The sequence below is a fragment of the Oratosquilla oratoria genome, chromosome 12, assembly GCF_046742065.1.
Source record: "Oratosquilla oratoria isolate Oo_2021 chromosome 12, ASM4674206v1, whole genome shotgun sequence".
In the NCBI taxonomy this organism is placed as follows: domain Eukaryota; kingdom Metazoa; phylum Arthropoda; class Malacostraca; order Stomatopoda; family Squillidae; genus Oratosquilla; species Oratosquilla oratoria.
This window is the reverse complement of record NC_134788.1, coordinates 54,792,312-54,807,414: the sequence shown is the minus strand read 5'-3', so window position 1 is coordinate 54,807,414 and position 15,103 is coordinate 54,792,312. Positions and strand designations below refer to the sequence as shown.

At 38.9% G+C, this 15,103-nt stretch overlaps 1 protein-coding gene across 8 annotated transcripts in view; it reads right to left on the bottom strand.

The window, feature by feature from the left end:
• The window catches only part of LOC143031797 (uncharacterized), a 43,731-nt gene extending 28,859 nt beyond the window's left edge, over positions 1-14,872 (bottom strand). For 4 of the 8 annotated variants that reach the window (XM_076196086.1, XM_076196088.1, XM_076196091.1 and 1 more), the window contains exons 1-3: positions 8,008-14,872; positions 5,946-5,994; positions 508-614 (exon numbers count right to left, since the gene is read on the bottom strand). In XM_076196086.1, the coding sequence (XP_076052201.1) occupies positions 8,766-14,438 (5,673 nt within the window). In that variant the 5' untranslated portion in view covers positions 14,439-14,872 and the 3' untranslated portion in view covers positions 508-614; positions 5,946-5,994; positions 8,008-8,765. Of the gene's footprint in view, positions 1-507; positions 615-843; positions 912-5,945; positions 5,995-8,007 lie in introns of those variants that run through there. The other 4 variants (XM_076196087.1, XM_076196089.1, XM_076196094.1 and 1 more) reach the window with 2 other exon arrangements.
• Between the last annotated feature and the right edge of the window lie 231 nt (positions 14,873-15,103).

The following is a 15,103-nucleotide window of genomic DNA, read 5'->3' as shown; positions in this document are numbered from 1 at the left end:
AACAAAAGAAAGGTGATTTTGAGAATTTGTCAATTTCATAAAATCATGTCTTGAGATCCTTTGTATTGTGTTCTGCAGTCAGTATGGTGACCCACATAAGTACACACATACTTTGCAAAGAAGGCAAAATTTGCACACAACCAAATTTCTGTGCTCACTCACAGCAAAGAATTAAGAGGGAACATTGGTGTGCGGGCAGGCTTTTAGAAGTGAATTCTCTGCGAATGTCATTAAATATAAAATCTTTAATTCAGGCTAACACCAGTAAATTTGATTAAGCTAAGAAGAACTCCAGCTCTTCAAAGGGAAAAAAATTACTTTTTCAATAATGTAGGTAACAGTGTTTTTGTTACAAGGGATTAGGGGGGAGAGCTGTTACTGTTCCAGGAGTATGAGGGTCTTAGGTTTGCCACTGCTACAGGTGTGGGGCCCTCATTCTTTACAATGTTCCTGAGTTTAAGCTCCAATGTAAAAGAGGCTACTACCTGTTGCAAAAGTCAAACTTACAGTACTCTGCCTTGATGCAAGGTGATCAATGCCTCCGAGGTTTTAGGTACAACACCACGCCAGGGTTGTCGTTGGCAAAGTTGATCAAATCCTTCTCAATATGATCTCTGCAATAAAACAAAAACTGTCTCCAGTGGATAACATAAAGAAAAATGGGATCACATGAAGAATTGTCACCCCAGTCTTTGACAGGGTGACAATTCTTCATGTGGGCCATTCTGGGTTTACGATTATTCAGTTGTACAAGTTGATAACAATAAGCACAACCCTCAATCAACCTAAACTAACAATCTTTATTCCACTGTTGATATTTGGCATACTGGGGTGACAATTCTTCAGGTGGGATCTCATGGGGTGACAATTCTTCAGGTGGGATCTCATGGGGTGACAATTCTTCATGTGCCCTGAAAAATGTAACATTTGCAAAACTTGTTGGTCCATATTGGATGGAGGCTGTTAATGGCTGCCTCATGACCATGGGTCTTCTGCAAGAGAGAGAGACCAATTGATTGATCTCAATACGATGTACACAGGACCCCCATCAATGTGGAATTTATGAGAGTTATTTCAAAGCAACGAACAAAAAAAGGTAATAACCATTGGAAGGTGCCAAAATAGTTCTCAACACCCCCTAAACGATCAAAAATCATTTAAAAGAAACTATTTTTGACACAAAATGTGGACTGTTACATCTATGAGTATGCAAAATATAAGAATATGTGAACTGCAGTTGTGGAACAGCATGTGTTGGGGGGGGGGTGTCATCTTTACATACAGCCTTTAGTTTAATTTTCTTCATTATTATTTTAACATTTATAAGCAGAGCAAAACTGAGATGGGCTGGACATGTGGCACTTATGGAGGACCATAGAACTCTAAAACGAGTAATGATGGGTAGAATGCCTGGAAAGAAGAATTATCTTTAACATAAACATATACATATTCATCACTATGCAATGAATTAGTCAAAACTTACAAGAATGTTAAAATGGATCTTGTACCATTACTTTTCATTCATTCACAACCACCTGCCTTAAATCTAACTGAATCTTTATTCCCTTTGTATCCAGCTAAATTAAATAACTCCCACAACATAGTAACAGCAAGGAAAATATCCCTTGTACGAGAGGATGTATATTTGTATGGTTTAGACCAGCCTACTGCTCACCACAATGCATATGTCCTGGGGGCATTCAGTCAGAGCTCATTATGAGATAAAATGAGAGGACTGTAAACATATACGACAGCAGTCTGCGCAATACTCCCCCCCCATGTTGTGTTCACCATGGATACAACTCTCTGGCACCAGTTTACAGGGCCCCAACAAGGGGAGGGGCAGGGAGTAATGCCCTGAGGTAGGATGTTGGGGGGGGGGGGGGGCAATGACCTGAGGCAGGATGTTTGGGGGGGGGGCACTTTTGGTGAAAAGAAGGTAAAGCAAATTCCCACTACCGTAATGCACTTTCAATGCAGGATTTATCTATCATGAGTTGTGAGTATGAAGATTGTTTTGTGGATGAATCTTACACGTGAGTCGTACTAGTGACCATCAGATGTGGAAGGTGGTGGTGGTGGTGGTGTGTGTGTGTGTGTGTGTGGGGGTTCAGCACTTTTCAACTCGCCCCAGGGTGGCACTTACCCATGTTGGTAAATTGCCAGTTTATAGTAAACATAAATCGTACAGTTTCTGTTTGAAAGGCCTACACCCTTCCATGAGCTGCCTATGGGTGACTTGACCACTTTGGAAATTTATAATGGTTTACAACTGTGTGTGTGTGTGTATTTACCTAGTTGTATTTTGCGGGAAGGGGAGCTATGCTCGTGATGTCCCGCCATTGTATCTCTTAGTGTCTAGTTTGTTTTTAAACTCATGAATGGTTTTTGCGCATACTATTTCATTATCCAGTTTGTTCCAAGTGTCCAAAACTCTATGTGGAAAACTGTTTTTCTTCAGTTCTCTTCTATAGCTATGTTTTTTTATTTTCTTTCCATGTCCTCTTGTGTTTCTTTTGTCCCAGTTAAGTAAGTTCTCTCTATCAAGTATCTCTGTGCCTTTCATGATTCTGTAGATGGTCAATGGGTCACCTCTCTTCTTTGCTCCAGTGTCGGTAACTCCAGTTTAGCCAATCTCTCCTCGTATGATAGGTTTGCAAGTGCAGGTGCCATTTTTGTAGCTGCTCTTTGGATTCTTTCTATTTTCTTTATATTCTTTTTGGTACTGGGGGACCACAATGTCACCGCATACTCTAATCTAGGCCTTATCAATGTAACCAATATTTTTTTTATCATGTCTTCGTCCAAGTATGTAAATGCCACTTTTATTGATCTTGGCAAGTTGTAAGTCTCCCCGACAATTTTGTTAATCTGTATATCATAGGACAAGTCGTTCGTGATAATTACACCCAAATCTTTTTCGGATCCTACTTTCTTTACTTCTTTGGTTCCAATTGTATATTTTCCTGATATTCTGTTTTTGCTTTTTCCAAACTCCATTATGCTACACTTCTTAGTATTAAAGTCCACTTCCCATTTCTGACTCCAGTTCCATACCCTATTTAGGTCTTCTTGCAGTGCTTCACAGTCCTCATCAGTTTCTACTTTCCTTAACAGTTTGGCGTCATCAGCAAAGAAGCTCATGTAGCAGTTCACGTCCTCGTCCATGTCATTCATATAGATAGCAAACATTATTGGTGCCAGTACAGATCCTTGCGGTACTCCACTGATCACCTCTTTCCAATCTGAATATTTTTCTCTGAGCACTACTCTCATCTTTCTACCAGTCAGAAAGTCCTCCATCCATTTTAGTAGGTTTCCTTGTATTCCTCCTATGTGTTCCAGTTTTTTTAGTAATTTTCTGTGTGGTACTTTGTCAAAGGCTTTTTGCAAGTCTAGGAATGCACAATCAGCCCATCCATTTCTTTCTTGCACTATGTCTATTAGTCTTGAGTAAAAGCATATTAAGTTTGTGGTGCATGATCTACCTTGTCTGAACCCGAATTGTCTTGGGTTTAATATGTTGTTGTCTTCCAGATGTTTTACCCATCTATTCTTGATTATTTTCGCACAAATGTGTGTGTGTGTGTGATTTACCATGGTCTTTGGATCACGTGTTGAACTCATGATCGACAGTTATTTCCCTCCCAGAAGAGAGCTCAGAGCTCATATATGACCAATCTAGGCGTGTGTGTGTGTGTGTTTACCACCTCCATGATTCACCATGGTCTTGAATCACATGTTGGAATCATGATCAACAGTTATTAACCTCCTGGATGAGAGCTCAGAGCTCATATGAGTGATCTATGGGTAATACTGTGACCTTACACGCAAACACACACACACACACCCATCTCCCCACCCACAAGAGTTGGAGTAACACCCTGCAGTGCAGTGATACTGAAATTATTTCAGCCCTGGGCAGGAGTCAAACCCGGACTGCCGTAGTGGCAGGCGAGAACTCTAACCACAGTGCCACGAGGTGTGTGTGTGTGTGTGTGTGTGTGTGTGTGTGTGTGTGTGTGTGTGTGTGTGTGTGTGTGTGTGTGTGTGTGTGTGTAAAGACCAGATATACAGTGCTGCTGGAGATCCTGTGCAAGTGGGTGGCTCTTTTTTCGGTACTTTTTTTTTTTTTTTTTTTTTTTTAGAAATGCACATCTATGCAATATAGCAATAGAAAATTAAATAATAACTTTGTAAATTATAATACATCAACACAATATGTTTTTCTTGGCAGAAATCAATAACAGAAAAAATTGCTACAAGTGACACACTAATGAACAGAACAACTATGACTGCTTGAGATGCCATCTTTGTTGTGATAGATGCAAAGGTCAAAGAAATAAAAGTATGATATATTCGTCTAACGTAACCAGCATTTAGTAATGTGGTACATGTAATTCTAGAGGTCATCAAGGTCGTTGTCATCATCAGGGATGTTGATGGCCTGTTTTGTCATCCGATTTGACTGCTAGGGGTAGAGTTTCATAGCTTGAAGAAAATCATGAAGGATTACAAAGGATTACAAAGGCGGAGCATGCGAACAGGAGACCTTTTGGTCCATAATTAGGTCGTATGCAAAAAAAATATATAAATGATAAAAAAAATATATAAAATAAAAATTATACTAATATAAATAATAATAAATAATACACAGGTATAGTTAAATAAACAAACAGGTAAATAGTAATAATAAACTGATATATAAGTAATAAATATGGAAATCAAGCAAATAAGACAAATAATAACAAACAAATAATCAAATAATATAAAATAAATGGCAGTCATTACAGCACCTTGCTTAAATGTTTATCTAAACGAATCTTAAAGCTTCGAACTGAACTACATCTCAGTTCCTTGGCACTGTTTTAAAAATATGTAGCTTGGTGACATCACTTGGAGAGGGAGAACACCCGGTACACACCATCAGCACCATTGTCAAACTGACACTGACAGGACTGGAGAGAAGACAATATGGCATCTCGAACCTATTGTCACAACTCCACTCAGTAGTGTATTTGCTTAAAACATTTTTTTCTTATTGATCTCCACCAAGAAAAGCATATACTACATTGATGTATTACAAGTTACAAAAGTGAATATTTAATTTTCTATTGTTATATAGGTGAGTAGTTCCAGAAAAAAATAGACATCTTTATTTGCTTGATAATTATACTTATTTTATGGTCACTAGCTAGTGCACACCATATGGAATCATTGAGTGACATACATTGGGCCCACTGGATATAGAAACAATGATAATGGGGATGGCAGGATTTGGTTAAGTCCTGCAGGGTTCTGGCATCTTTTAAAATGATCACAGCACCCCTGGTAAAGACAATCCAGTTCTATTCCAGTATCACACATATGCGTTTTACACAATTTTTTTTTCCCATTTAAATGATTTTTTTCTATAGGATGATTATGTTAGGTTAGGCTAGAATATATTAGGTTAGGAGCTATTGGGTATTGTAGATTTCATGTTATATATCCATGTTTGCATGATTCTGGAACTTATCCTTTTCTTTTGGCATCTGAAAGATCTATTTCTCCTATAGAATGGTTATGTTAGGTTAGGAGTTACTGAAAAACAAGTTTCATGTCAAATATCCGTGTTTGTGCGACTCTGGAATCTATTCCTTTTTACAATTTTTCAGCTTGAATGTTGAATTGCAATTTTCTCAAAATCCAATCACTTTTTTCATCTTAAAGACTTAAAAGAAACCTGTTCTGCATATCTTTATTGTATACCACACTCCTGGAGAGTAACAGTATAGTTTTGTTATAAAACCATAAACACCACATTCATTCTATATATGATATACAAATTCATTAGAGATTACAAATTATATTCTATCTCTGGTAATCGTTTTATGACCGAGTATTCAACCAAATGTCATGATTGATTAAAAATTGGTATAAACACGAATAGGCTGTGAACTTGCCTCATTCCTCTGCTTCCTCCATGGTTTTTCCGACATGCCTCGTAGTTGCCTTAAAATAAAGACAAATTGAAAGGCTTAAAATAAATTGGATACTATGTTATTAAAGATAATGATACAATCTCAATGTCATGAAACTGTCACTTGTCAGGAATGAACTGTGGCCAGACCATTGTCTTGCAATGTGGTGAATACAACGTATTACTGTCAGGCCCTACATGTAACACAACCTTCAGACTACCTTGCAATGCCAATGGGTCAGTAACTCAAGTAATTGCCAAATGGCCAACTTCATGAAGCTTTGTTTTTAAAGCTATGCCTATGTCTAATCTTTTCTGAAGGCCAAGGTAGTGCATTTACATGTACCATGTGTAATGTATATCAAAAACCTACCCCTGCATGCAACAAGTGTACAACATGAGGAACACAACTGAATCTATTCAACTCACATGCTTGATGAATAACCCTTACTTCATACGTTTCCCATCCTTGTAACGGATCTGCCTGTTCTCGTACTGCCGCCCTGCGCAATTTCGATTCTCTATGCTTGCTCGGCCAGTAACAATATGACTTTTTCTCCTTTGCAAAGATCAATTTTGTTGGGACCATGTCTACATTAACCTCATCCACAAATACCACTACAGAATACATTTTATCTTCACCTACAATACAGAAAGGTACCCGCTGTCAGATTACTTGCAACTATCAATAAACATGGAAATTTGACAACTTCACCTTCCATGTATAGCACCAAAACCGAGAACTAATGGATGAGGACTAAGAAGTTTCATTCTTGTTCAAGTGACTCCAAGCAATTTATCATATACAGCAACATTCAAAGGCATTGTGATGATCTAGGCCTATATCACATGGCTCCTACAAAATTTTAGTTAGCAACAAGAGTCCAACCCTGCAATTTAGGTTGTGAAAATTAACCCAAGTGTCCATATCACCACAGTAGTGAAGACAAAAATGACAGACAATGGTGAAAAAATGACCAGATGGCATGTCTGGAGATACTGAGAGCTGAAACTACTAACTTCCATTACACGTAAACACACAATTTTTACATGCACCTACTCTAACCAACAGACTTAGTATAGGCCTATATTGGGAGAGGGATAAAAATATGTAAGTGCTCTTCAGATTCATCAAAGATACATGTACATCATATACCGGGCACATACATGTACTGACACTATTGTTCACAAAATGCATTTTTTATAAACGGGCATGCATGCTCTGATATCACATTGACGTTTACCAATAACATGAATAATAGACGAGAATTTTGCCCATCCAGGTAAAAGAAAAGTTTTAAAATCTAAAGATATCCATCCATAAACATGTAACCTTAAATTAAATGGAGTACAAAAATGGGATGCAAACCCATTCATCATATGGGAAAAAAAAAAAAAACTTTGCTGTGACATCCCTGAACAGGTACAGTGCCAAGCTCACGAGACAATTTGGAAACCCCCATATATTCCTAAATCCTGCAAATTCAGTGGATAGGTAAAAAAAGCTATTTTCTTGGTGAGCTTGTTTACAATAAGGTAGTAGCAAGATTCATTCTGAAATCAAGTGCACGGACGGATGGATGGATGGATGGATGGGGGGCTTTCTTCTGTACCACACAGCAGTCAGCATTAATCAGGGTGACCTAGGCCTAGGCTACATGCATCCCTACATAATCATGTTGAAACTAGAACGCTAGACCCTAGGCCTAGGCTACATGCATCCCTACATAAACATGTTAAAACTAGAACGCTAGACCTAAATAGTTGTTTACGTAGTGTGAATGTACGTACTCTCCAACAGCAATCATAGCAGTGTGACTAATCATTCGGCCTACATAACCTTGCATGCCTACACTCGCGCTGAGCAAGCATTACCAAGTCTCGTTGCACGCATGGAAGACACAGGCTTCGATCATGAAGGTATAAACAGGACTAATTCAAATCAGAGCATATAGTAAATTATGATGAATCGTCAAAAGAATGATACCAAGAACCATAGTGACTAAAAAGGCAAGACGTCCATTACTTTACCAGAGAAAACTTACAGAATTTGACGTGCTGGAGCAGTTCACTCTCACGGACTTTTCAAAAAATGGCGCACTGGCGGACTGCGGTTTGGTGGCGCGATTCGAACAGTTTAACAAATTACATGATTTCGCGTAGGTTTGAAATCAAATGTCAACATAAAGGTATTTCAAAATATGAAAAAAACCTGTGACTAAACAACTGTAGGACTAGAGGTGGAAAATACGTAGCATGCTTTACCACATTCGGAAACTGTCAGATTTGATCGGCACCCTCCGAGTCGTCAATAGGATCCCCGCGATCGACTGCATGATGACATATTGATGATAGGGATCGAGGCCTAGCTTTAGTTAGGCCTATTTTGAGCGGAATAATTACATTATTTTTACAGTTGATACTACTTACAACCACGTGCCCAGAAATACAGACTACTGGTAGGAATATGTTTCTATTTAAAGACGATAGAGGAACAGGTATAATATGAAAATAGTAGTTTTCAAACTCTGAATAACTTAGACAGATGTATCATTAGGAACATTAAAAACCTGGAGTTTCTCTTTCCGGTCCGCTCATGTGCGATATTTTTAATATTGACAACTACAAGCACCCGGCTCCGCCGGACCTGGCTACGCCAGGTGTGCTTGGCCTTCGGCGAGGCGGGCTCCGCCCGCGGGTGCTTCGCACCCAGCCCTTCGGGCATTGATGATACACATAAAAAAGTTAATAAAACCAAAGATTTTCATCTGCCTTTTACTTAAAACACCTTAGAACTATACATTTAATGTAGTTTCTTCTTTTTTCTCTTGGGTGTGAGTTCTTCTTCGCTGTCCTCTTCTTCGCTGCTATTCTTTCTCTTTACGAAATCCTTCAACATGGTTTTAATCTCATCTATTTCGTAGACAATCTTTTCAAATCTTTCTTCGTTTTTGGTATCCTTAGCTCCGATCTTCTCCTCAATCTTCTCCTCAATCTTCTCTCCAATCTTCTCTTCGATTTCTTCAATTTTATCCTCCATTTCCCCTCGACTCAAGTAGTTCTCTTCTTCGAAGAGTTCTTCTGGTAAGATCATCGCAGCTACTTCTCCTTCTGTTTTCTCGAACACAGAACGTGATATGCTGACTATGGATTGATCGGGTTCCTCTTCTGGTATCCTTGAGGTTTCAGAGTTATCTTCAAAGATTAAATCCTCCAAAGAAGAAACTTTACTTTTATCCACATCACAGAACACCTCTTCATAAACGCAATTCACCCAAGGTCTCAACTCGTATTCTTCCCCTTTCTTTGTATATCCTGGAAAAACTATGAGGGAATCGTGGCTTGTAACTCTAGAACACGCTACGTATAGTTGACCGTGTGCGAAGCACTGTGATGAATCCAGTAGCACACCACACTTCTCAAACGTCTGCCCCTGGGACTTATTTATTGTCATAGCGTAACAGAGTTTGACAGGGAACTGGTATCTCTTGAAGGCTACAGGGGTGTCTGTTGCCTCTAAAGTAACTCTAGGAAGTAAGATCTGTGTGTTCCTGTACACACCAGTTAAAATCTTTCCAACAATAACGTTCCTTCTCAAATTTGTTACCATAACTCTAGTCCCATTACAGATTTTCGGAGGGCAAATGTTCCTCATAACCATCACAATTGCTCCTTCCTTCAACCTTAATTTGTGTGGAGGAATGGAAGGGCTATCCATAGAATTGAAAACTGACGCCTGAACGTCCATCCCTTCTATTGATTCACAACCGACATCTACGCTCATGTAAACCACTTCCTTACCAATCACTTTATTGTACACAAACTCGTTAATGATTTCGACGTCGTTGTTCGTGGGAGATATTATAGCTCTCTTTTCAAAGAAAGAGACGTTAAATATGTTCTCTCCCATTCCTCTGTACACTCTTTCAACTAACTCTTCTCTGCTGTCAACTAACACCCCGAAACCTTCTCCGAAGTGACACTCTTTGTACTTTCCTTCTCCAACTTCTAATAATTTCTCTGCAAAGTTTATGTTTTCTTCGTCTTCACTCTTAAGTCGAACGTTCTTTATCAGTTCTAACTCTTCGAAGAAAGGCCAAAAGTAACTTGATTTCAGACAACTGTTCAACTCGTCGTTCTTTCCTCCTCCTCTTACAACTGGTAATATCTGTCTAAAGTCTCCAGCACAAACGAACGTCTTTCCTCCCATGAAAATATCAAGACCGGAAAGGTCCCTCAAAGTGATATCCAGGGCTGAGATTGTGTTCTTATTTGCCATCACTGCTTCGTCCCACACAATCAAAGAAGACATAAGAAGCAATCGAGCTAGTTCGGACTTGTGCTTTATGTTGCATGTTTTTCTTTCGTTATGTTCCATCAGTGGTATCTTGAACATATTATGGGCAGTTCTTCCCCCGTGAAGGACAGTAGCTGCTATACCCGAAGAAGCCACAGCTAAAGCCACTTTACTCTTCGAACGAACTGTGTCTAGAAGAAGATTCAAAAGGAAGGACTTTCCTGTCCCACCAGGTGCATTTAAGAAGAACGCTTTGCTTTTGTTTTCCGTCTCACAACCAACACTTTCAATGATTTTATCGTAACAAATCTTCTGCTCTCTGTTTAATAGAGGGAGAGCTCTCTCCACTGTCTCGGACAATTCTTTAGAATTATAGGCTTTCTCCCTCCTTATCACGTTTGAAGACTTTTCTCCATTTCTGGAAGAAGGTAAGCCGTAGTGGACTATGTTTCCTCCTCCACAATTGAAAACTTGTTCTTGGATGTCGTCAAGAGCATCGAGGTATATTTCGTCGTTGTAATCCTTCAACCCTCTAAGATATAGAAAATCACTCGAGAAGAGATCCTTTGTTTCTTCCCAGATATCTTTCTGGTCTTCTAGATCCGAGAACACTAACATGCTAGCGTAAGTCGAACGAAGTTCTTTGCGGTCATTTGTGTAGTTTATTATCTCCAGGATAGTCTGTTTCCAAGTCTCTTCATCTTTTAAAAGACCCATAGCCTTAACGGCTTCCCTGTAAGTTCCGTAGAGTACACCGTCCACCATCCTGAGGTCTTCGAAGGATTTGGGACCTCTCTTGTGGGTTAGAAGCATTCTCATATAGAACAGTTCTACTGTCTTGTTCGTTACAGCTCTTATCCTTCCAATAGCGTGAGTGTTACCTTTCCTCTCCTCCCAACATGATTTCGGAATGCTGTACTTGAAGTAAGCAGCTACTTCGTTGTAAGTTAGGGTGGCTGCGTATTCGTTAACGCTACATAATTTGAAAAATGCTGTCAACTGAGTGTCTCTGTTTGCCTTCTTTTTTATGTCTGCCTTTGAGGAATCGGCGTTGAAGAATACTTCGTTTTCGTCCTTTAAATGGAGGTCCAGATTCATAACAGGAGGGTAACTACTGTGTATGGGGAATCTGAATATCTTCCAAGTTGCTTCGTTGGAGTTAACGAATCTTGCATCCGTGAAGTTCTTAATTTCATTGATTTCTTCGGTTCCCTCGGTTTTAGTGAATAGAACTCTGTCACATCCTTTGTTGACGTACTTTGTAACGTACGCTATAGCCTTAATAGAATTTGAACACTCTACGTTTATGTGAGAGTTAAATCTCAAGCAAAGATAGGGGTTGTAAGGCACCACCCATGAGTTGTCGATAGTTACTTCCTGTCCCTTTAACTTTTTCACAAAGGAGAAACCTCCTTCTCCCACAGCTCTTCTCCTGTAGAGAGGGTAGCCGTTGTTTCCGAATTTTATCGTTGAACGGCACTGTTTCGGAAAATCTTTCTGGCACGTCCCTCTATCGTTTTTCTTCCCATTACAACACACGGAGCTTTCATCGTAGCCTATGCACGGTCCGTGTATCATGTTAGTGGTAACAATATCATACAGTTCTGGGTGTTTTTTCTTGTCGGGTATCTCGGCGGATATTAGGCTCGAAACGGTATTTTCAGTCACTTTACGTTTCATCCATAGAAGAATGTGAACGTGAGGCAAGCCTCTTTTCTGCCACTCAATGCTGTACAAATGAGCTGAGACTTCTCCGAATATTTTATCTGTTAATAACTCTCTCATTAGTTGGTCTACCTTGAGTTTAAAAACACGACTAACTATATCTGGACGATTACAGACGTTAATAGTGTCGCCGTATAGTGTCAATTCTTTCCATTTCGGATTCATAGTGAAAGTTATGAAAAAATCCGGAGAACCGTATCTTGACACAAAACTTAACGCATCCTGTTGCCTCTCTTTCATGTATCTCGGGCCTCCCACGAAACACTTAGGAAGTAGCACTCGTTGTCCTTTATGGGCTGAATCACTCTTAAGAATATCGGACCTCTCTTTTCTGATTTCATGTTGGTTAAAACGGATATAATCTAATCGATTTGATTCAGCCTTCACGTAACAGTCAATAACGAACCTCTGGAACAGTGTTCGACATTGAAAGAGAGCTGTGAAACAGTTCTCTCTTTCCATAAACATAGAAGCGTAATATGCGCACGGAGAAATCTTCTTCTCGTTCCCAGCTTTGTTAGCCTTCAGAGACCGCAAAAGATACGTGTAACCCATATCTCCGTTGGGTATCAATAAAGGGTACTGGAACGGATCATAAAAGAAACTGGTGTGATCCACAAACCTAATTTTATATTTCGAATCCTTCTTGGGACTGGTTATCTTTATTAAAAGAGGATCGTGCTCGTCGTCTAGATTCACTATACCACCCACAGTCACATTTGATGTCGGAAGGTGGTAAACTCCTTTATGTTCCTTCGTTTCAAAGTTTTCAACCGCTTTAAGTTGGAGATTCATTTGTGGTATCTCTTTATGCTTTTCAATATGCAATGCTATCAGTTCCCTGGAGTTTTCTATTTCAGACAAAATCTGTCTCAAACACTTATTGTTTTCGAGAAGGTAGTTGAATATTATACGAATTATCTCCTCGTTCTCGTTGTACTCTCTTTCTTCTATTTCTCTTCTGGATTTAGTTGATTTTTTCTCCTCGCTTATAGGTGCTTCCAAAAACAACTTAGAGACTTTATAGGTTCTGAGTCTAATTTGTTCCTCTCTACTGTTATAGAAATAGAGATCTAGGAAGTTATCGACAACCCCGTTAGGTCTTCTCCGTGTTAAGTCCTTTACGTCTCCGTTGGAAAACTTTTCTTCGTCCGAAAACATACCTCGAGTCTCCTTGTCTCCCACTAATAACTCTGGCCTCACATAACTGGTTCTGTGGTATATAGCACCCTTTATCTTGTACACCATAGCTTTTTCAGCTGCATTTTCCAATTTCTTGGATGTTGCAAAGGAACTGAAACTAAAGACAGTATTAAACCCGATTGTGTTCTTAAGAAATCTTTTAGAAAGAGGGGTAACACCTTCAAATAGTGATTTGAACTCTTCGTTTTTTATCTCAGAGGGTTTCACAGCTGGGATTTGTCCCGATCTACAACACAAACCCTCTGTCTCCCTTTTCCACCTTAAAGCATCACAGTACTTGCACTTTACGTCGCCAAGTTTTCCAATGCTGTGTTCCACAACGTCGTAGGTGTCCCTTATTCGTGCTTTCAAACCACTACAGTCTTCTTCGTAATCCGTCATTTCAAGCTTTATCCCCCCTTCCCAATGTTCCTTCTTTTCCTCCCGGACTTTTTCGAGTAACTTCTTATCTTCTTCTGTTACTAACATTATTCCTTTCTCTTGTCTTGCTAGTATCTCTTTGTATTTCTTCATTTTCTCTCTGTTATTTTCTCTATTGGCTCTAAACGTCTCTGTCTCGAGAAGTCTTTGTTCCCTCTCTTCCTTTTTCCTCCTTGAAGCTTCTACGGCCTCGAGTCTCTTTCTCTCTAATTCCTTCGCCTTTGCTGTAGCTTCTCTTTCCTTTTCTTCGGCTAACTTCTTCTTTCGTTCAGCTTCCTCCTTTCTCCGCTCTGTTCTTTCTTTCTCTTCTGCTTCTAACTGTATTCTTTTCTTCTTCTGTTCTGTTTCTCTTTGGACCTTCTTTATAGCGTGTTTGTTCCTCTTTTCAGCCACTTTGTACTTCTTAAAGATCCGTTCAAGGTAGTGCTTCTGGTACGTCTTATGGCACCACTTTCCTCCGTTATTGGCATAACTCTTGTATCCCGCAAAGTAATGCTTAATGAAATTATCTGACGTTTCTTCATTAATCGCTTCTTCCAATAAGGGAATGGAGTCGAAAAGAGAATCTTCGTATTCATAGTCCTTACTATCTCGAAGAATCTTGTTGAGAGACAGAGTTTTCCGATGAAACTCTTTAATGTCCTTCTCCAACCAGAAACGTTGGTTATCAGCGTATAGAGAAGGGAATAAAGAAGAGTGCTCTGCTGTTAACTTGTTGAAAAGCGCTTTATTGTTTTGTACATTTTTCTTGTCTTGGCTCTTCTTCGTGGTGACCCAACTCCAGAAATGTCGTATCCTCCTCTTTCTCTGAGCTTCAGTTTCTTTAGCCATTTAACGATAACCAACTCCGAGAAGGGGGCCGTAGTTCAGAAACCCCAACCCGTTAACTTTCAAATGTATGCTTACAGCTAGGCCGGCGGGGTGTCCCAGAAACACAATGGAAGTCGCAGACACCCCCGGGCCGGCCGACTCAGATCGGGAGCGCTCCAGAATTTTTTTTAGAGAGTTATAGATATATATATATTTTTTCACTTGTTTTTTCTACTATTGTGTTTTCTATTGTTTTATCTATTAATGTTTTTTCTACTATTGTTTTTTCAACCAAGGTCTTTTCTACTATTTTTTTTCTATTGTTTTTTCAATTCCTGTTTTTTCTACTATTGTTTTTTTTCTGCTATTGTTTTTTCTATTGTTTTTTCTACTATTGTTTTTTCTATTGTTTTTTATTGTTTTTTCTGTTTTATGTTTTTTCTGTTGTTTTTCTTTTTTTTCGTTTTTTAATGTTTATACTATTGTTTTTTCTTTATTCTATTTTTTTGTCTTGTATTGTTTTGTCTGCTATTGTTTTTTCTTTTGATTTTTCTACTATTGTTTTTCTACTATTGTTATTTCTACTATTTTTATTGTTTTTTTCATTGTTTTTTCTATTGTTTTTTTCTATTGTTTTTTCTATTGATTTTCTACTATTGTTTGTTCTATTGTTTTTTCTACTGTTG